The sequence below is a fragment of the Varroa destructor genome, unplaced genomic scaffold (assembly GCF_002443255.2).
Source record: "Varroa destructor unplaced genomic scaffold, Vdes_3.0 BEIS01000004.1, whole genome shotgun sequence".
Taxonomy (NCBI): Eukaryota; Metazoa; Arthropoda; class Arachnida; order Mesostigmata; family Varroidae; genus Varroa; species Varroa destructor.
In genome coordinates, this window is record NW_019211457.1 from 32,491,967 (window position 1) to 32,515,833 (window position 23,867).

At 44.9% G+C, this 23,867-nt stretch overlaps 1 protein-coding gene across 3 annotated transcripts in view; it reads right to left on the bottom strand.

Moving 5' to 3' along the window:
* The window catches only part of LOC111249226 (protein turtle-like), a 107,733-nt gene that overhangs the window by 37,701 nt on the left and 46,165 nt on the right, over positions 1–23,867 (bottom strand). For all 3 annotated transcript variants that reach the window (XM_022802799.2, XM_022802801.2, XM_022802800.2), the window contains 2 exons: positions 15,320–15,464; positions 6,435–6,555 (listed from right to left, as the gene is read on the bottom strand). In XM_022802799.2, the coding sequence (XP_022658534.1) occupies positions 6,435–6,555; positions 15,320–15,464 (266 nt within the window). The remainder of the gene's footprint in view (positions 1–6,434; positions 6,556–15,319; positions 15,465–23,867) is intronic.

Genomic DNA, 23,867 nt, shown 5'->3' on the forward strand with positions numbered 1-23,867 from the left:
AGAACTTGTATTGCTGCAATTGTAGCTAACGGAAAGTGGACAGTGAGAAAACTCTCTGGATCTAACCGGTGGCATTGGCCCCACTCACTTCTTCTTACAGGCATCGAACAGAATTTGTAAACAAGCAAGCAAATGAAACTCTACTGCTTGGTATTATCTATCTTTTTCGCTTTTTTTGAGCAAGCTCCTTGCTCCCCATTCCGTCTTTTCAGGTACTATCCGTAGCGTAGACAGGAAGTAGTAGTAGTGACACAAGATTCTTTTCTTCTTTGGCCAGAAGTCGCGTGATGGTAGCGAGAAGATGTTTACTTTCCGGTGTCCGTCCGGCAGCCGCAGTGGCCTGCTTCACCATGCTGTTCGGTTCCTTTCCATAGTTTCGCTGTCTTCCTTGTTCCTACCAGCACTATTGCGGCTTCTCTTTATCTATTGTCTTTTCTCACGGTGACTCACTCCCCGAGAGCTTGTTGAGTGGGGTCCCTGACCCATCGGCTAGTGTTCAGGCCAGCGTTTTTGTCGGTCTTTTTTGTGGGCACGTCGGTCCGATGTTAGTCCTGCTGGAGAGCTTGCGAACTCTCTAACATCGCAACCGGCTACGTGGAAATGAAAAGCACAGATATTCTCCATTCTGTAGCGAAGGTAGGAAGAATATAAGCAGAAACCAAAAAAACGTGCGAGAGGGATTCTCCGGGACCGCGCGTAAGTTTTATCTCCTGCGCAGGATGATAGACGCACAGATAGACCGAAAGAGCGAGAGGCGTAGAGCACTAGAGAGAGAAGACTGAAAGAAGAAAGGTAGACGAAGAAGTAAACCGAGAAAGAGAGGAAATACCTGGGCACGAACAAATCTCGGACGTAGAAACGAATGGGCATAGGAAAAAGGAAAGGGGAAGGGTTGCGATGAACAGCAAGAATGCAGTTAAAGGCGGAAATCCCCGGGCTAGGCGGATACCTCGTGGAGAAGAAAACGTGCTGGGATCTAAACGATGCTAGTAGCTTGTAGCAGCAAGAGATAAAGAAGGCAAAAAAGAAAGATAGAGTAGTCTAAAGAACGAAGAAACGCAAGTTGGAGCTAGAGTAGCCAAAGGGGAAAGCACGCAGGTTGAATCGTCCCGTTTGGTGCAAGAATGCTATACAGCAGCAGGGGCGCATCCTCAAACACACGTACACAGTCACCTCTGAATGAAGTAAAATGGAAAGCTTTGGTTTGCCTGTAATGCCGAGAGCTTTGGTTGCGCTGATAAACAGTGCTAAGGTAAAAGACGTACTAGCTAGCTCAGGCAAGGTAAAGCAGCTAGTAAAGGCAGCTGCTCATCGATAATGGTGTTAGAGGCAAAAAAAAAAAGAAGGATATGGGAAGCTTTAGCTGCCGCCGCAGCCGTGGGGAAAAAAGACGAACCACGGCTTGTTCGCGGCCACACGTGATACGTGTGCCAGTGCTAGTTCTGACCAGGTTGCTAAGCATCTAGCTATCTCTAAGTAAGAAGAGACGCTCCTCGTTTATGTTACGCACGACCTAAAGTAATCGAAGCAATTAGAGAAGCCACTACGAATTTCAATTGGGAAGATGTCAGCTTTATCTCCATACCGTGGATGATAAGTGTGGTTGTTTGAGGCTAACGTTGAATACGTTTGGTTGGTCCTGCTCTCAAAGCACCGGATGGCATAGTACCTGTCTTGAATAGAGGCTACTCGACGCCGCTGGCACTGTCGGACACTTTCGTCGCCCGACACGAAGTACAGCACACGTGTTTCTTCAATATGTATTACATTTTCTTTCGTTCATCTTTCGAAACTTGTAGTACATTCATTTGATAACATGCATGAAAGAAAAATAGTGGATATCACTTGTACGTTCCTACAGAATTTAAGCTCATAAGTCAAGTAGCAGTGGTTCGCTGGCGAACCTTCCCAAATCCGTGCGACCTTTTCTTATCGGCCTGCAGGTATTTACACGGTCTGACCAACTGACCGCAGCGGGAACATCATAACGGATGGGTCACTGGCAACGTATTTGTGCCGCAGTACAGATACCTGGCGTGCGTTTCAATCGCCGCCATCGACAAAAACGCTACATATTCTATTGCCAGCGTTCCGTAGCAGCTTTGTGTCTTGTTCGGCAGCTCTGGTTTCCGCTTTCGATCCACTGGTCACGACGATGTATTCGATGGTTTTTTACTGAACGCCAGCTTGTTTTTCTATGGTAATTGTTCGTTCGTCTAAATAGCAACTGGCTGGGCTAAAAAGCTATCTGGCGTCCTGGTTTCGTGAATTAGCCGGTCGTAGGCAATACAGGGTTGGTTCGGCGATGGAACTCCGTTAATCAAATGCTACCTATCAGCAGTGTTTGAGTGGAAAACGCCCAGGATAAAGGGAACTGGGTCAGATTTTTCCTATCTCTTTATCTTTCTATCTCGTTCGTTTTTTAAGGCGGTGCCCCTTTTTCGTGAAGAAATTGCTTGGCCATGCTTGTTCCCCCTCTAAAAAGAAGTACCCAATGTTCAACACAAGAAAAGCAATCGTAATTTGAATAGTCTGCTTAGTGCATAGGTTTGCTTAAGCCGTTTGCTGGTCAACTAAGGCAAGAATACAGGGGCTTTCACCGTCACCCATAGGACTGAGCAAGCCGAGGCTAGAAGGCACACTTCTTGTATAGGAAGAATAAGCGGGAGTTAATATAGTCACACTCCTGTGTGTTTCCTTCTTCCATTTAGCCGCACAGCAGAACGTAGTAAGAGCAGTAGTAGTAGTTGTGTGGTCCGTACGACGGTTAGTCACCTGAGAGAATAGAAGAGGGAATCTGGCCACAGATGTAGCAGTTCGCAGTTTTTCCGTAGGCTTATTAGCTCAAATGCAGCTCAGTATATGCACTACTACGCTAGCGTTTCCGCCAAAAATGGTCACGGGTATGATCAGCTAGAACAAGCATAAACATACACAAAATAAAGGTCACACATCACCGTCCCTTCGGATTCTGTGACCGGTATTGGGTAACAGTAGGGTTTAGTGCAGTGTCTGTTTTTTATATCTCGTTTGAGTATATACCATGGTATTGAAGCTCTTGTCAGAAGCTGCTACGATAAGGGACCTAATCTATTACGATAGACAATGTCCCCTGTAGGCAAATGGACTCTCCATTTATATAGCATTTCCAACAGCTGGCGTTATTGGTACTTTGGTCACATCTTTAAAGTATACTTCATCAACGTATGGCATTCCCGCAGCTCTACCCTAGCTACCGATGAAATGAGGTATGTTGTCTGAGCTATTTGCAAGCCCGAATCCTCGAAAAAAACGTCGGGTTTTAGTTATAACAGACAGAGAAAAGCAGATGGGCTGAGGAAGGTGCAGTAATAGGTACACCATGGTCAAGATAGAATTCACTGATGCTGGCGTAAGCTGTCTCCCTTTAACCGTTGTGTGGCAAAAGGATGATTTCTTAATACACAATCTATAGCGCAACCAAACACCTTGACAAGTACAAACAACTTGAGAAATGGGCAAGGTACCCCGAATGTTGAAAGAACTAAAGAGCAGCTGTAGTGGCTAAAGCTACTAGGAATAGCAAAAAGAGGCTCAATGAGTCGATATTGACCAAAAGCCACTTCCATGCCTCTTCATTGGTAGTTGTAGCGTTTGCCCTACTGTTATGAAGCTGTGGTTGTCGAAGATTATTAAAAAGAAGTTGTCAGTGAGCCCTGCGTTGAGCCGGTGGGGCAAACATTGTTTCGTTATGCCATCGCGCCACCACCAGAACAATGCCACGCCACCAAAATAATGGCGGTTTTTATAGTCATCAGTTTTGTCGTTACTCCGCTGTAGCTGTCGAAACCGGCTGGTCCACCTACATTGCAACCTGCTAGTGCTACTACTGCTATTGCTGTCGTGTAATCGACAATATCGACAAGTGCGTTGCAATAGTCTCTGTATGTCCTACTTTACTCTAACCTACAATGGCATACCTCGATATGCCCCTCGATCGTCTTGCGCTGGGTTGAGCTACCGGTCAGAGCTTCCGCCAACGCCTAAATTGCCGATTTCGAGTAACAAACTGATCGTTGAAGACCAATTCCCCAGTAGACACCGACGTAGCCCTTATATCTCCCGTGTTCGGGCTCCCGCGATCCCCTTGAAGATCACACGAGGCCATTCAATGGCAATCCGTCGTGTTCGTCCGTCGCGTTTGTCGTTGTCAATGTCTATCATCGTGTACAATATGTTCCTACATGTCTTGTTTCTTGACGTTGCTCACCGATCGTGCCGGTGGTATTATTGTCGCTCATCGACCAGCACTAGCCGCTTCTAGGCCATCGGCGGTTTCCTTATTACATTGGCGCAAAGCTATAAGCAAGCAATGATTGCGGCCAGACTGCGCACGGATGACAAAGCAGCAGTCGTTCCCGTGGCCGTTTCGGCCAAGCGTCGATGTCGGTCCCAGTGCGATACTACCCGCTCTAGAGCCATTGAGTACTGTCTTTGGTTGACGATTCGATTGCAGTAACACTGGACACGAGAAGCGGGCTAGTCAGAGGAAAAGGGGCGGAGGTTGTACCCCCTGGGGTTGGAGAGGGCCCGGGATCGGCGGAGGCCGGGAAACAGTAAGTCAAACCCATTTCCAGATTTCCGGGTGGTACAGTAGCGGAGTGGCGCCATTGACACGGCGGCGGCGGCAGGTGGCTTTAGCAACGACGATGGTTTTGATTTCCTGCGGCTACTATTGGCAGTGAGTCGTGTCTACCCGTCGCGGTTCCAGTCAAAACGATGTGCCAGAGCCACATATGTAATCAACTATCTGTGCCGTGACCGATTTCGCTGCAGAGTACCAACCGTAGTTCGACAAAATCCCGACCAGGCCAGCAGAGATGGGCACCATCCTACGAGAGCTGCAATAGCATGCGCCGGTACAATAGTGCTCTACTAAACAGATAATAAAGCAACGCTTTAAATAGAACACACATCCAGAACGCACGTTTAATCAAGCATGTAACTTATGCCCACACGCAGCCATAAGAATGGGAACAGCAAATGCAATACTTTTGCGGCAACTCTACAATGTTTGCGCAGAACGGATCTAGCACCAAGTAGCCTTGCTGACCGCCCACAAGCCAATACTTTCTGATAGCAACGACTTTGAACTGCTTCTCACCATTCATCTCATTTGCCATTACACTAGCCAGTACAACTGCATCGGAAAAATTAGGACATGTGGGTCTTTAGTTAGATGCTCTCTATTTAGGGAAAGACAGGCTTTAACAAGCGGCAGCGGTGCCATAGAAAACAGCTGTCGAAGAAGGGCTTCTCAAGCCGTTCCATGGGGCGAGTTTTGAAACACAAATAGGTAAGTGTGATCCTCGCACTAATCGCTTTTTTAACTTGCCCTGCTATCGAACAAAAGTTATCTCAATAGTAACTGTTTGAGGAGACACATATATAATAATTATGATAATAATATTACTTGTTATTATTGTATAAAGCGGTATCACGCCGGTACTTTCTTTTATACGGTTTTCTTTTATACGAAAACTTATATCAAAGGACTACGTTCGGTATTGGAACGCAACCTGTTGATACATTCCTTGAATGGAGGATATGTACCTGTAAAAAACTCTCGAAGCCTACGACGCTGACGATATGGGATTTATTATACAGGCATCTCAAGAACTAGAGCATTAACACTAAAGGGTGTTTTTATCGACGAGAAAGGTATTATCGAGCGGGTCTACACTTTAACGTGAATTTAAACAGGCACCACAGGTTGTTACAAGGCTTGTATGTATATATATATATATATGTATATATATATATAAAAAACGTACAGGCTTATGTATGCTCGGGGTTGGAGATCGAAAACTGAGCTGCAAAGATTTTCCTGGACCATTGCTATACATCACAGGCATTGACCGTGAAACAAAGCGTTCGCCAAACTCCCTAAATGGCGCCACATCAAACACTTTAATTTGATATAATAGTAATTTAATAACATTTTTAACGTATAACATTCGAGGACGAGAGTGCTAGGATTCTTCCTGACGCATCACTTACGGAACGCAGCGCCGTTTACAGGATCCTAGTTGGATTCGTTGAAGTAGCTCTTCATCTTAAAATCCCAGCAACTATTGTCATGCCGTTGTTACTAGTAAGTGTTAGATCTGCACCGGTGAGGTGTTTTACCTACATGTTGACAATTTTCGCGTTAAAAACGGTTTTTCCCTGTAGTGTATGTTGGGTTAAAAAAAACTGGGCCGTCGGTAGGGTTTGGTAACGAAACGTTTGCCGGTATCTAAATAGGATCTCCTCTGCTTGGTTCCCTTTAACAACCCTTAAGAACACGCAATGAGTTAGTGGCAAAGAGCTTAATAATTAGTTGTACTAATGTTAATCCATGATTTGTTTCTATTCAACGGCTTCATGAAGCGCGAGCTTATCTCGAAGCTCACCTTGCACTCATACCAGCCCTTGTCAGCTTCACGCACGTTGGTTAAATTTAGCGATGATTTCCCCGAGAGCGAAACGCGGTCTTTATAGTCGTCCGACGCATGGGGCGGATATCCGTCGTACCTGTTCAGCAACACACATGAGCCATTAATAATGTGTAATTTACCAATATTACATTAACCATTGAACACTAACGAGAGATGGAGTCATTTCTAACAATATTCGAAAACTTTTATTCGAAAGTATTATACTATGTCACTCTGAGATAGTACAGTCAGTTGAGTCTGAGAAACTTAACTTCATTAAAGTGTCAGTTACTTATACGGAGCTATCGCGTAAGTGGTTAAGCCACGGTCGATGAAATCAAGCAGAAAAGAGTAAATGCAGTTGCTATGAGTACCTTTTGTCTCGGTATGTACGTGCAATACCACCGTAATAAGTTTATCTGCAATACCTAATCGAATGTTAATCAAGATTTCTTCAAGACGCTTACAATGTTTACTACTGCTTTGGTTATCGTTTAGAGTCCTTTGGATACTGGCATGCTGTATTGGTCAACTTTTACGTATCTGCCATAGTAGATCATTAGAGGCGCTGTAGAATTAAAAACAGTAAGTGACTGGTTTCTATATATCGCCTCGATTCATTCGGTTAATACGTGGAGAAAATTTAAAACGCACTGACAAGCGTTGGAAAGTCTTCAGTATAGAGGCATCGGCCTTCGGCGGGACTACGGTAAATACATAAAACACGAACGGCTTTAGCTGCCGGCGAAAAATAATGCAAACTCTCGTTGTTCCGTTGTGTTTTCTCGCTGTTGCTCTTTGCTCGTCTGCTTTTTGCACTTGATCTCATAGACGCAGACGCAAGTTGACTATGGCCCGACACGACATTGTCTTTCACTTACTATCTGTTTCGACCGGCATCGACGAGTACAAGGCAGCCCAGAATGTAGTATACATTAGGGAGCCGGATAGTAGCGATAGGCTCGGGGATCACTTTCGTAGCGGGTAATGTACTAACGCAAACGAAATCAGTTGGAAGAGACAATCCTGCACCCACTGCATTGAACAACACTAAACACGAATAGCTGTGAGAGGACGACATATTGTACAGAACAGAAAAGGGCCCACGGAATTGAAGAAAGGAGCAAGACATGCCCCTGCTAGATGTAAATGCCCTTTTACTCGTTTCGATGTTTGCCTCTCTGCCTTCGAAAAACTAAGGATAAGAACAGGAAAAACCGGCATCGTTTTATTTGCTCACACACATAAAAATGCGAAAGGCGCATACACAGACTTTACGCCGTACCAGCCTCGTATCACCAAGCCAAGCCAAACTGCCTGGGATAAGCACTGCGTACTGTGTGAATACATACATATATATACAGGGTGGGCAAGAAGTCCTGACAACTGGGTCTTCAATCCATATTTGCCAAAGTTGCAGAAGCTAGACGGATTAATATAATAAAGAACGAGTTTATCTGTGAAATATATTGGCATCTTGGTGTAAAGGTAAGCCAATAAAACCATTTTTATGGTAATAGAAGTCATTGTTATAGCTATTATAGTTAATCTAGTGTTATGCTATTTAACAGAATATTATAAGAATTATGGGGATAGTGTCAAGGTGCCTATATTACAAGCGTGTTCCACTGTTAAATCTGCTCTTTGTTGTAATAACTTGTGCTACCTTAACACATATAAAATGAAGGCTTCTAAACTATCAAGCGACTTTTGGCCCACCCTGTATATACATATACAATGGTAACCGTGCGGATTGAAAGTGCATACATATGTTGCATGTCTTACATAGCCCTCGGGAACAAGAAAAACCGGCTCCAGAGCCCCGTAGCATGGAATGGGATCTACATGGGGATGATCTCTAACAGAAAAAACGCTGGCACGAACTTCAGTTAATTTGCAGACGGCCTCATGCTGCTCCTCGTGGTTGAGTGACCTACGAAGTAAGCCAGCGTGATATTCAGCGAGACTCACCACTAAAACATGCTATTATATATTGGCACTTCGGAAAGACATCGCAAACAAATTGCAAAAGATGAAACAGAAATGAAGGAAATTTAGAAGCCCCTATTGGCGTTCCCTTCCATGTGCCACAGTCCCAAAAAAGCCTAGACAATTCGTAAATATTAGGGGTAGAGACAAAACACCGTGGAGACGTCTCCAGAAATATGACTGGTCGACTACCTGGCGGCTTACATACGAAGCTGGCAAAGAAGTGATACAAGGCTCGTCTAACTGATGTTTACTAAATGCTATTTCGCTTGAGTCGTCAAGTTAATTATGACAGACGAAGGAGAGATGGAAGAGAAGCTCAGGAAGCCTGGTAATAATCAGTTCGTGGTTGTTCTAATGAAGACTGATAATTGGCATCTGGGACGACGAACAGACACCATTTATGCGAAAGCAACCCCACCAGATTAGTGAATCTGGTGGCGCTGCTTTCGCTGCGTGCTGTCTGTCAGAAAGTGGTCATCAAACATAGCAGAAAGACCAGGTACGCTAGGTATGTCAGCACTAAGCGGCAACAACAAATTCGCGCGGTGAATATAGGTAGTGTATTACAGACAGATGCATAATTTGTGCACTGGACAACCTGTATTTGTTTAGGTCTCGATAAAGTTTCGTAAAACGGAGGTGTCGCACAAGTGGTTAGGGCTAAACTTACGTTACATGAGTAAGTGTTAGATGTACAGCCGTAGCTTTAGACGCCTGAATTTTCCGATATAGTGAGAGCTATGAAATGAAGGTAGGCGAAGTAGAGTCCAGTTTATTCGATTCTAGAGATTAAAATTATGGCAATCGTAGCTCTGTAAATGTTGGTAACGATTCACTGATCAGAACCAGAGGCATTAGGACCACAGCAGAAAACACTGCAAAACATTTTGAGCTTTTAATAATTAGGGTTTCAGAGTACTAAGATAAGATGCAAGCTCAATTAGTGTGTATTTTCCGCGACATTAGAAGCATTAAAGCTGCACCACACAAGAGTCGATCTTTCGCGTAAGATCAATCGAAGCCCTATTTATTTTTACAGCCTATTTTAAAATATAGTTTTCCATTAATGACATGCTGCAGCTTTAGCACACTCATCGCTTTAGTTTGTTTTGAGATCACCTGAGGGTAGATGTCCATTTGTAATACACATATCAGACAGATATTGTGTATGCTTACTTCTATTACTATTCATTTGCGTTCAAGATCATGTCTATAACTTCATGACAGTCATATATGACCACGTTTTATGAGAGAACTCAAGCTCTAATCGGTGCGTGCGTGCATCATCTACTTGATAGCCTTCGATTGTGGATACTTCACGAACGCTGTATGATCAAAAACAAGTCAAGCTTCTGGCACGAACAACTCACGAATTATCATTAAGGAAACGATAAGGTAAACACGGTTGTGGATCGAATCCGCATGAGGTGATTCTTGAACACCAACAACAGGAGTAATCTTTAAAACGTCTTAATTATTGATGTCTGTATTTCGGTTCGGCTGCTACATCTGTCGGTTCGCCTATCTCTATATAACCTAAAAGTTGATTATTTTTGAGTAAATCCGCTTTATTTACTACACCCTTTTCAAATCCCCATCCCCAAACGCCCTATTTGAGATGCTATATACATTTAATTTACGTGTTCAACGACAACTAAAAAGGCTCCTTTTACAATAGAATCAAACTTTATATAATAGTTATTATACATTGTGGATCGTATGTATAAACTCACTGGCATCGATGCGATTGTTATCGCTACTATAGCCGTCGTCTGTGACTGACATGACCGTTAGGGGAACGGCTGGCTGCCAGACGGCGCAGAGGGGATTGCCAGATCCACAAGACTGACTTGATCGGGGGATGTTGATATATATAAGACCGGAAACGCAACAATGACAAGAAGTAGACACCGTTGATTATGTTGAGACTCTCGTGCGTTACTACCGAACCGCTATTGCGGGGCGTAAAGCAAAGCTGTGAGCACGATTTCAGGCTGCTGAATGGACTAAGAGAATGGAGTTCAGGAGCAGGATAGTAAGATGGCACACCACGACCGGCTACAGAATGCACATAAAAATCATGTTGTCCTCCTCTATATCGCAGTGGATCTATGTATGGGACTTGAGACGCGCATTTTTCTTCACGCCCCGGACAAAGGTCCTTGTCTCGTGCTGCGTTTCGCGCTCGGCTTTTACCTCAGCTCTAGCCTCGGCCTGAATCCTGAGAGAATTCTGTCAGAATGCACGGACCGGCAATTCTGTCACGGCACCCGTAGCAGCAAAGATAGCTGTGGCGATGCTCCCGGCGGCGGTGATGACTCTGGCTGGGAAGGGCACAGAAATACACGCAATCGATTTCCAACTAGGCAACCTAAGAAAAGGGACACACAAGGGAAAAGCTCTAGCTTTTCTGCTCGCGTGGCAGGCCCAGTCTCCGTCCTGTTACTGACCCTTGCTTATGGTGCAGCAGCCAACAGCCAATGACGACATACAGTCGACGAGTCGTTGACAGGGTCGTTTTCCCTGGGGAAGAACGATCAAAGGGCATCTTGACACTGTCCCGTTTTCTCTTTCTGTTTATGAGAATTTATGAAAGAAAAGCGGTTTTGAACTACGATAACGCAGAAATTCGCGATGATACACTACAGCTAGTAACTTTAGGGAGAAGGAGAGATCGATGCCTTGACACCTACGGGCATAGAAACCCTGCGCCGACCAGTATTCAGAAGCAATTACAGAAATGTCCAGAATACGCACATCGAAAGTTAGTAGGTAAAGCAAATAGACGGTATAGTCAATCATATACACCTTGCTAATAGACAAGCAAACATTGGTACGTGTACACAAAAACTCAGTTTTAAGGTCGTCTTAAGGGCGAGTGATCTTTTAATACTGGTTTTATAAAATCTTCGACGACTACCGAACAATTGAGTTACCTCCGAATAGAAATATGGTGCGGACAAGTGCAGCATAGACATCACGGCGAACTAAATCTTCATGGAACCATTCCTGGTTCCACAAATGTTTAGTGGCGAGGGAGGAAGCTTGCAGTATCAGTATTCACTAAACGCTCAGTTCTTAATTGTATCTGCATAACTGCCTCATTCGGGAATAGCGTCGATGGAATTGAAGGAGTTACAAATATTTTGCCTATCAATTCAATGCTACCTGGCAAAGTCCACACAGGCCCGTGCCCCTCGGCTCCATACCTGTGGGACTTTTAATGCTGTGTGCCATGTGGGGTTTTGTACAACATAGGTTCTTATATCGCTTTTCCCTTTTGCATTCCGTTGAATCCCACCATCCACATCGGAGCCTAATAGGCACGCGGAGAAGTTGCTGATATGGACCGTTTTATTCTGCACGCATGATCGAGCTACGTCTGCTGTGCTACTTCTTTCGCTGTGCTTCTTCGAGATGAATCCCGTTTGCTCCTTCAACGCACCCAGCTCGCCCTGTATCCTGAAAGATCCTTAGAGAGGCTAAAGGCTTGACGGGGCTGAAAGCTATGCACGCTTTGCTTCATTTCTGTTCACTCATAGTACTACTCCTCAGACTTCTGAATGCTGCTTACAGGGTTTTTTTTTTCCGGTGGTGTAGCAGCAACGAGCGGTCCAACTAACGTCAAAGCACCTACTCCCACTTTACCGACGCGTTTGCAGCATTGCTCTGTTAGCCAGTCGCATATCCATAACAAGAAGCTGGTAGAAAGGCGGCACGGGTTAACTCCTTGTAGCCAGCCAGGGTTATGCTAACAGCATAACTTGGTTTCCCAACAGATAAGCTGCGCCGCACCTCATTTCAATTTCCTCCCGGTGTGAAGAATGCTCCCGCCTACTATAATAATAATCATAACAATGATAAGCCATGGCAATGGTAGCAGCGGCAGAGCGGTAGAACTCCCGTAGAGTGTTTTTAATATCGTTTTACGCATCCGCACTCGCCTGTACTAGAACATAGCATATACATAATGCACATCTGCAAACACAATACACTTAGATGTCTACCCAAGCTCTTCTTTGTTTCGTCCACACGTGTCGTCGACTGCCCTTTGTCGATTTTGTCTGGCTTCTACTGCTATGTTCGTCTGGAAATTTTTCCGCTTTCGATAACTGACAATGCCAGCTCGTTCACTGGCCCCTGGAGAAATTGGCTAGGGGCACATGCATGAGCACATCCAATTTACGGAAATTGTCGAAATGGCTCAACTGTACCCTGCAGTGTTTGGGCCAACATTATAACTGTTACTATTTCCGACACAACGTGGCGGTGATCTTTGTGCCCTGTATTAGGACTTTAGTGGCCCGGGACGTATCGAGTCAAGATCTGATTTGGTACGGCGGCGGACGTTGCTGCTGCTACAGCCGCCGCTGCAAGGGAAGCTTGCGACTGTGTCGTAGTGCTTAAGTTTCCGAAAATTGTAGTGCAAAAACGTTTGCGAATGCAGACAAATGGGGGAGTTTGTGGTCACGCCAACGAGAGAGCGGAAGGAGAAAGACAAAGAGATCGAACATCTATTCATCAAGTAGAAGAAAAAAGACTATCCATAAAAATACCAAAGATGACATGCCATACCACCAGCTATCCAGATAGCCATTGCAGTCCCGAAACATATTCTGGTGAACGGACCAACCAGGACTCCAACGCCATACAGACTTTCTATCTTTATCGGTCTCCATTCCCCCTTTGTCTCTCATCACTATCTCAGTGAAGCGCCGTACGCCCTGCGCGGTTTAGGCCGCCTGCTCAGTCTCTATGTGCCTGTCAGAGTCTCCTGTCTCACTTTCGCCGTCAAAAGATAAAGTGCAAAAAGGCCCACTTTACTCCAGTGTACCAATTCGTGATCTAGAGGATTCGTGTTGAGTCCAGTGCTCATCAGATCACCCATTTTTGAGCTCCACCTCATCAAGAGCCGTGGACGATAGAAACTGTATCCAGTGTTGACAAGAACAGCAGTCAACCACCATGTGAACGCTGTGAAGCAGGCAGAAAATTACGAAAAGGCGGGCCCTAGCGCTTGGAAAATTCAGAGAAAGAACAAAGAGGCCTGTGATGAAGAAAACGGAAGAGAATTGCGAATATTCAAAGAGAATATGGAAAAATAAAGAAAAAATATGTCGCTAATTACACCATATACACCTCCTCTCTTGCTGCTAGCCATTTCGTCCCTAACTCCTCGTCCTTCGTCGTCATCATCTTGCACTTCACGCTTCCCCTGCTGCCCATTGCTTTCTCTCTACTTCACTGCCGACTCTGCTTCTTCTTAGATTCGTTGCTTTGGTTCAACTGTTCGGTCATCCTCGTACGCAGTCACGTCGTCGTCACTGCTTTATGCCAGCGTGGCCGTTGCCTGCCGAATGTTCCACAAAACTCTCCGTCACCATACTACCATATTTCTGCTCTCGAAAGCTTCCTGTTTCTGTTTTCTTCGCGTTCGTCTTGCTACTTATGCAGAGGCATAGTGGGGCGGTTTTCTATGTGGTGACGATACTCAGTTCTTTCATCTGGCTAGCGAAAGAAACCAGTCAGCTCGTTCGCTATCACTATTGTACTTCCGCTCCATCTGCAGCAAGATCCTAAACCGGTACAGCACCCTACGCGCTTGATAGCTCTGGCTGTCTCTTGGCAAATTCGGCTTGGCACATGCCGTTCGGTTTCAAGGTTGAAACAGAACCGCATGTGTAAGCCTCACGAAAAAGCAATGGTATCTCCTGAAGGAAAAGAGATCCTATGCTTTGGTGAAGCAGTTGGCTTCCGTCGAGGTTGCGCTCTATCTAGATGCCACATCGAGTTGCTCATATGCGGCGGTTGGATCCAAACGGGGTCCAAACTGCTCTTCGCCTTTCCTGCCTTCTGTCCGGAGTAGAAACTCTGAAGTCGGGAGCATCACGTTGGTTTACGTATATCTAGCTCGGAAGGCGTCGACGAAAGGGCCAATAGAAGTGGGCTGGCCAAACGAACAAACTCGCAGAGTTGGGTGCTGTTGAGCGCTTCTGTCTGTATACGCGTGTATTCGTCCCGCTAGAAGTGGCCGGGACGTGTAAGTAAGGACAAAAAAAAGCAGAGGGAAAGCGCTGATTCTAAGTTGTGGTTCGTAACGTTTGCGTCGGTGTCAGACACCGTCTTTCGACCGTCTCCTTTACGCGATCCCATTGGCGGTAACGGATCCCAACAGGACATTTCGTCAGCGGGTGGAAAGTATTGGCTGATTGAACTGCACGCGATCGAGGCTGAATCCAGCTCCAAGTAAAAGCAAATTAAGCCAAACTGGATAGATTTAGCTGTGTGAAGTGACTATTTCTAAATTAGTGCTCTTAGTAGAAAGTGCAGACGGAACTGAGATGCTCGAGCTGTTTGGGAGTAGACTTCGCCCACTTAAAAAAAGAACTAAGCGAAGTAGAAAGATGAAGACGCTACTCGTAGAAAAGAGATTCCCGATCCAGCTTTTTTAGTGGATGTCTATCAAGTTTGCTTTACCATAGAAAAAAAACAGTTTTCCGCAAAAACGAATATGGTGCGTATTTCGCAGTCTTTTCCAACTGCACCTATTTAGTTAGAGACAACGCATGTTATACTTTTCTGGCACAAGCAATTAAAAATACGAGCAGTCCCTTATATCACTGTCGGTTGCTATAGAGCGAAGGAACTGTCTAGGTGTGTCTCGCTTTTTGTCAACATAGATACTTCCGAGTGTATGTAGATATGCCGGAAACAAGCACTGATAATCCAATATGTTCGAAAAGGATAATTCACTTCTTTCCACTAAAAGCTATTAGTTAATGGAAAGTAGCAGAAAGATGCGGGGGCTCGGGCAACAAAATACGATCGAAACTATAAAGGTGATTGGATTCTTTCCTTCGATGACTTACCAAATATAGATGGGTATTTTGTGGTCCTTCTTATGCCACTGGACGAGGTACGGCACTGGTGTACCGTCTGGATACTCGAAAGGGCAGTCTAAAATAACATTGTCCCCTTGCGTCGCTGACTTTTGCGGCAATTCCTCGCCATTCCCTGTAAGTTACATATGCGCACACACACACACAGACACAGACACGATGAATAACATACGGGTTAGCCCATTTGTGGATAATGAAAATTAATGGTTCATCTAACTAAGCCACGCAATTCGAGTAGCTCCACCAGGGGCAGGACATCCAGTCTGGCGCCACAGTGAAGCAGCTCATGGACGTGTCACCGCTACAAACGAATCCTGCTTTTATACATTAAGCTACACAGTGGCTTTTAACACTGAATTGATTTAATATTGAGTTGGTCAATCTAAATTATAAGAGTTTCACAGCAACGCTGTAGTTGCCCACAGGACAATTAGCCCCTAGCATAGGGTCGACCACCTTTGGGAGTAGTAGATCAATTGACATTGACGCATTGCTCCTTAAAACCATATTTCTTCAGATTCAGCTTTTACATCACATGGCAATAAGTAATTCTCCGATTACTCCCACTACTCCCAAATGGTTTCTCATATCTGTGGTGGTGGAGTAGTAACGTATTTATTTCCATACCAAATATGGAAACATATAGTAAGGGGGGCAATAATTGACGGACTTTGTCTCGTAATGGATGAATTTACTGGGTTGTAATTGCGACTTAAGCTGTGTTTGACGGCTGTTTTTGACGTCTGAAATGGTTATCTATTTATCCACTTCGATAATCACCGCTCGCATAACTACAAACTCAACTATCGAGCGAATTGACAAGAATCATTTTGGCAACTAGTTTACAATCAAATATCCACCTCTGCCTGTAGTAATTGAGAATATCATATATACAAACCAAAAACTATAATTTTTACGTACGGTGAAACCGTACATGGTTTACCGTACGGCTGTACGGTACGCCAGCTATTTTACGGTGTTTCACGAGTATAACACCCTTTCCCTGTTAAAAATTATTTAATTTTTCTTCTGTTACCCTTAGATTTGGCACCTTGCTCCTATTCGGTATCTTTTATTTATGCGTTATCCACGAGGCCGGAGACCAACCCTTGGTGCAAAATTAGCCTTCGATGTGTTTATCGCTTCCGACATCGTTTTTGCCTATTGAAGTAAGGGACGCGAAAGCAACGTGGGCGTCCAGAAAACTCGATTGACTTTCGATATTTCATGGCTTCTCTCCGTACGATGGCGCAAGCGCCCTGCCTGAACTCCGACACGACACTTCACTGCACTTACCCCCCATGCCCGATGATTGAATGCGGGCACTATGCATGCATGTATGTATGTATGAACTACATAGTGGCGGATCGTCAGAGTCTCAGGCTTCTCAGACAGATCAGACTGATGGTCGTGTTCTGGCTACACACGCAGACGCCAGTATGTTTGTCGGCGACCAAGCTCTAAATTTTCAGTAAAGGAACGGCCCCGACCTCGTCGGAACGGTAAGAACTCGATATGGCAGCTTATTCTGTGTAGCTAGACTGATGTAGGCTCTTATGAAAGCCTCATATTGTACCGGCGCGCCTCTCAATTTTATCCCCGCAGAGTCATTCCCGTTTTGCCCCGTCGAGTTTTGCACTCATGCTCCCTCCTCTCCTAAGTCTTATCCGGTAATGGTTTTTAGAGTCCCTTCTATATTTGTACAACGCTGGGCTAGAGGAAAGTCCGGCTCATGTCAACTACACTACCGGTGCCCTATACTCGAGTGAACCTTATGCGATGCTATGCAGTGTCTCCTAATTCTGGGCGGATTTTCAAGTGCGACAACGCTCGCTGTGGCAGGTAAGTTGTCGCACGATCATGAAAGGCTACGTAGTAATAGCATGGACTGTGGCAAAATGTTTCGTAGTAGACCCTTTTCCCGTATAGCTCTATTTCGCTATCTCAGCTACCCATTTCTGAAGGACGAAATTTCCACAGAAGGAGGATGCAAAAGGCAACGGGCAAATGCCCTTCTGCACGGCGCTTTTTTGCAATTACGACGAGGACATCCGTCGGCGGCCATACTGCTTTTCCTTTCTGTGTTGTAATGCCTCGTCTTTATTTGTCTAATCGTTGAAGGCGTGGCCTAATACCGAGTCATGAGGCTATTCGAGATACAACGAAAAGAGAACAACAATGTAATGGTCGTTTAGAAAGAGCGAACCTCCTCCCATAGAGGTACAATGGGATCTAGGAAAAGTTTTATGGCACTGGTCTCTTAGTATTTCTTAGGCCTCCTATTTATCCTGTAGTTCTCTATCAAAGCTTGATTCTTCGAATTCATTGTTTTCGGCAAAAGAGCATAAAAGGATTAGCTTAAACTTGTACCTACTACCAAGATGCTTTTTTCCGCGAGGTAACAGATATTTCTTTTTATGTTATACATAGTGAAGACCTCTATATTCGAGTTTTACGTCCGGTATCACTGTTAACCGTTCGATTAGACAGAAACATAACGGCTGGCTGGCTTTGAGCACGAAACGAATTGTTTGCCTGTTTATGTCCGGGTTCGAACCCAGACCATAACGTGTTCCTAAGATTAGCAAGCAACTACGTTAGCTACATAGTGAAGGTCTGCGATGACTATAATTGCGCCCACATAGGCTGCAAACATGTATGGTCATCTACTGATGTACAAGTAGTCTAGGAGCGATCTTCGCGAAGAGTTATCAACAAATCGAAGCTTGGCTAGTTACCTAAATCAGAAGTAATAAAGCAAACGCCAGTTTACTACATACGACGCGTTTAATCTTGTTCCAAACATCAGTACACCATGAGCATACTTTCTTCATGAAGTCGTTGAACAGTTCCATTGATGTTTTTTTCGTTGTTTTTAAGCAACGCTTGGAAGCATTGTTTATGTTCTACGGTCATACGATGCCGCAATTCTACAACTAAGATGCGCAATGAAATTAAGCAGGTCGCTGTCAAGCATAACACTTTATAGTATCCCCTCTCTTAAGTCGCCATTTTCTACGGTCTGTAGTGAGAGAAAAATTTCCAAACGAGTTCCGATCAGTCAGCAGCAAATTTGCGAGTAAAGTTTTGCCTTCTAATTGAACGATGAACACCGAGAAGTCTACCCATTACTTCACCGTTTGTTTTATCACTGCGTCAACAGTAATAGCAGTAGCATGACCCACAACACAGCAACGCCACACTTAGCGTATGTTTTCGGCCAGTTAGGCTTTGTGATGTCATTAAATCCAAACTAATTTTTCATTGCTTCACTCCCTTGGCTCTTCGACTCAAATGCTCCAGTTGGACTGGCGTTGTTTGCCCCTTGGGAAGCTGCTACCTCCCTTTGGGCCATTGCTTCCCACTATCGGCTGGGGTTCTTCCAGCGTCAGAATTGCCCTCGTCTTACCAAGAAAAGTGGATTTGGATGGAGTAATGCTGCCTCACAACCCTCATCTGACTGGATCGTTTCTTTTATTCCTTCGTGCGTTTGTGCCACTTCTGTTGCTTCTGTGTAGCGCGGAACGAGTAAGGTTTGAAGGGCTGTCTGCTTCGACTGCTGCAAGCTCCACTAACGTTGACTCACCAAAGATTCCACTCGCATCCGGGATCGCGATGGCAGTGTCGCTGCTGCTCTTGCGGATGGTAGTCCACACGCAGGCAAGGGTACGCATCACAAGCCTGGGCACATTCTTCTCATTACGGTGCCGTGGCAAACACGAAAGATGGCTGGCACTGCGCGAGTCAGCGAACCCGGGGCGTGGCCCTACGGAGAAAGACAAGTCCCAGACAGATCCAAAGTTTCTAGGAAGCATGCCGGAAAGAACTACCCGTGCTCACGACGACTGACTACTAAATATATATGCATATCCCACAATGTCGACAAAGAACTCTTTTATAAGTAACCAGCGGGTGAGGGCGGACGTGAAGGTCACGCTCTCACGCGCAGACCGCGCAAGCTGTTCGAGGCTACTATCAGAAATCTTAGGTCTTTTTGTCCTCGCGATCACCGATTCCTACATTATTCTATCCGCTATACGGTACTGTGTTTCTTTTCTACTATTCTATCGTTTTTCCCTTGTTTAATGTCGCGGAAGGAAACACTGACGCCGATATGTTGCTGCTGTCATTAACGTGCCGGCGTTTACAGTAAACGGCACAAAAAAGGAAGGCAGTGACGGGGTACACAGTTTCTTGTGATGTTGGGCTTGGCGTTGATTCTCAGACTTTTATTTTGACACATCAGACAAAATCATGGAACGTATACGGACATTTGCAATATATTTGATAGCCATTGCAGGCGAAGCAACTTTAAGCGTCGGAAGCTTAATTTTGTGCCTTAAAACTAACATTTGACAGACTCGCGTGCACCAACATTTGAGATATGCTGATGTGCTTTAAACTATTTATAATGCATTCGGTGTATAGGATGATCGAAAGGTCGTATTCGTTTTTGGAAAGCCAACACCTTTTTCACTTATCTGCTCTCTAACTGTAGACCTATATTTTCGTTGTCTTTTTCTTTGAACTCTTTCGCTATCTCGATCCACTTGCTCTTTTATTTCCTTGCATTGCTTTGTCATGTTAGGTACCGCCTGCCGCCATCGCGCTTATCCTCACCATTGCCGCTACCCAGACGAAACAGCTGAGTGGCCTACCGCTTGTTCTGCCGCTGTCCGGGTCCGGCTCAAACTCGTCGATGGCGGTTACCCTGACCCAGCCCGATGCAGGCTTTGAGCCGTAGACGTAAGCCGTCAAACGAACATCATCCCCTGATCGATATTCTCCGGACCAACAGCAATAGTAGACCGATAAAAATAACGCTTAGACAGGCATCCAACTTAAGTTGGTACTTACCGTAGTTCCAACCTCAATTCGCGATCCAGCCGAACCCAACTGGGCTATTTCATCCCATCCTATTCCTATTAAAAGTCCGTGTTCTTTTGAGCCCCGAGACGCCTTTGCTAGATTCACTGGCATTACAGAGACGACACTGGCCGTGGCAGAGACGAAAATTGTTACAGTGGCCAGAGAAGCACTTCACGGAGGTCAATAGCTAAATGCTTTGCAAAATCGCCTTGTAGGTGAGTCTGTCGTAAGCCGTGGAACCAATGGCAGTCGATGTTAGCGACGTCAGCGGTAAAAAACGATGCTTGAATCATTTCATAGCCATATGTTTTCATGAATTCACTCAATCGCGAGCTTATGACTCATTTATAGGTAGCATTATCTCTGGAATAATATATGTACCTTATTAGCATCGACACTGGCTGGGACTATTAGCTGTATATCACGGCATCGTACACTTTCTCCTACTTTCGTATAGAGAATTTTAAGCTTAAGTTATCTTGCTTTAAGCTTGAGTTAAGGACATGGTAGTACGCGAAGGGTACGGCGTTTCAAACACCAACATTGAGCACTGCTTAAGGCTTATTTTGTTTATAACACCGAAATCCTGTAACGAATACGCATGGCCGTCGCCAGTTAGCTACACACACATGAGCTATAAAAACAGCGTAAAACCAAATAATAACACGGCAACTCACGTGTATCTTCGCATAATGTAGATACAACTTTTAATATTTTTTTCTTTAACATTAACAGCTTTCCGTAAATGATTACTGATGAATGGTGACGGTAGCATTGAAAATTAACCCTTAAATGAAGCTCTAAATATGAGTTAATACCTATTCTTATGACGACAGGTTTGCGGCTAAAGGACATGCATTTATTCCTATAGATATGTTCCTGGTAGCTGGAAGTCAAGTCCATCCTGATTTTTAGCTTCGGGAAACTATATAGGGTCTAATCGCTTGTAAAGGGATGAGTTGTGCAAAACGTTTACTACCACTAATACTGTACAGTCAATTAGTTGCCCCACAGCGCCTGCAACGTAAAAAACCAATCGAAATTCAGTAACCGAGAAACAAGCAACACTGGAAAGATAATCTCTAAGCGATAGTTATTCTAGAGATTGCGTAGACTAATGCAGTTGCTGGCAGTAATGGCTGCCGCGTTAATTCGATAGGCTGCAGCTTCATCGTTCGTTTTCGGCGTCGTAAAATTCACGTTTTCAGTAAATACGTCAGAGGTAAGCGACCAGCAATCCTAACGATGACGACAAGTAAAGGTGTGCAGCCGGTGTGATCATATTTATAACAGGAGAGACCTGATTCAACCGTCAATTCCGAATTCTTCGTTTACTCGAAATCCAGCGTCCAATGCTAACATACGTTTGCTAGCCAAGTGGGCTTATCATTAGTAGCAACTTGCATTTAAAGAAACAACATTGTAACACCGACTATAACACTAACGTGTCAAAGCATCTGGCCTTCCCGGGCACGCGTGTCCTATTATTGCCTTATGAAGATTCAGCCTTATATCAAGGCCACAGCAGCCGAATAGTGAAGCCAAAATGCAAGCTGCTTTCTTCATTAAGACATACTCTCTTAATATACGACTCTATTTTTTTCTTATCTCGCCTTTCATAATTTCGCCCCCAAAACTTTGTCTTTAGCGATTCAAGCTAGCTTTAGGCCACAAGTTAACACGTTCCTATTGTCTACAATCAGCCAGCTAGTTTCTTAGTTCCTGTCCTGATTCTTTTTCCTTTTATGTTGATTCACCCTTTGTACGGTTACCGCAGCGCTGATTTCCAGCTTAACGCCTGCCACCATTGCTCCTCTACGAGTCGATTTGTCTACTTCTGATCTGCCGCCCACTCTTTCAATCACTCCATTTCTCGACATACAAGTCAAAGGAAGTTGGACTTGACTCCCTTCTGTTAACCCGCTGCACCAGAGCTGCAATAGTAAGAGTCTAAGTTGAATTGCTACCGTCCCCAGTCCTCTCTTCGTGCCCCTATGGACAGTCCTTCAGAACTGACAACCTACGCCTGATTGGCGAATCCAACAAAGACATCAGAGATTACCTTAGTAGCATAATATCTACCGTAACGGTTTACCTAGATCAATGTGATACTGTATGCAATAAAGACAAGTCGAAGCCGACCGCTGCAGGGTTTTGACCTTTTTGATCTCTGTTCCATCCATTCCTTAAACCAACTTCCCAAACCCCTCCTACTTCCTAAGCACCTTGGCTGTCTTTCAGCGCTCTCCGTGCGCATAAGTCCCTCATGTGGACGAGCAAAAAACACGAACGAGCTCGAGAAACGCGCCCATCGCCCATTTTCAGGTTACGAATCCTAGGCCTACTTTACTCGCCTTCGGGATCATGTCTGCTAATACTTAGGCAATGCGGAGCGATAGCGACTTGCCTGGGTGGAGTATCGCAAAATAGATTATTTACTTAGGCTTCGGAACTCGCAGTTTCGACGGGGGACTGTCAAAGTCTACGCGCGCTGGAGCAGTTCTTGACATTTCGTTGTTCATTTCGCTGAGCGTGTTCTACATCACGTCCTTCGAGCAAGCCAGTGAACCCGGCTATGGCTATAACGGAGTCTGCGGACCTGATAGGTCCTTTGTACGTGTTTTTGCTACTGGCAATAGCAACGGCAGCTAGCACCCAAGTCTAAAAAAAATTAATATTTACTCTGTGTCAACGGCGTGCGGGCCACGAAGGACACTAGGGTAGGGCAAGCCGAATGAACGTCGCAATCATTGAACACGCGTGGCACTCGGACGAGAGGACGAGTAGTGGGGCTTACTGATCTGACGTATGTGAAGAAGGCTTTGGAAGCCTGGCGACAGAGCGTAAGGCAGGGCAGTGCGCCGACGATCCCGACGAAAAATTTTTAGCCACATTTTTATCTTCTTCCTGCCCCTTCTTTCCAGTCCCTACTTGTCTCTCCATTTTTCGTACTGTTTATTTGTATGGGTATGCTATTGACGCATGCGTTGCAACCATTCTTTATTTCGCTGCGAATCTTTGCCAGTGACTTGACATTCGTTTCAATGTCGACCACAGGAGCTTAAGGAGCAATGGTTGCAAGGCTGATTGTTGAGGTAGTAGAAGTACCAAGGCCATGTTAGTATGAAAGTAGTAGCCTTAATTATATTAAACGGTTCGGCTCGCCAAGCCTAGCCGAGATAACTATATGAAAACGACCCGGGTAAGAAGTTTGGTTTTATATGGTCCTAACGCTTCACACGTGCATAAGATGTTTCATTCCACTATAAGGCTTTGGGGATTGCACTCTGCGATCGCTCCTCTGTAGAGCTGCGTCAAGCTCTCTGGGCAAACGCTGTTAGCGTTAATAGCGGGAAACGCATATAAAGCAGAGATCCAGATATTCTAAGTATATTCACTCATGCTTTGCGTATTTCAGTTTGCACAGTCAAAGGGCGGCAATTTCTCCCTCATTTCGACATCTCAACGCATTGGGGTCTACCTTCTGTTAGTATATCGTGAACTACTTTTAATCATCTAAGTTAGTCTTTTACATTGTACATATGATACACAAACGTCCGGTTCGCAAGCGTGCAAGGAAATGATTGTGGGGTTTAGCTATTCACTGCTTTCGAAGCTTTGGGATCGCCTTGAAATACGTCAAGACCGT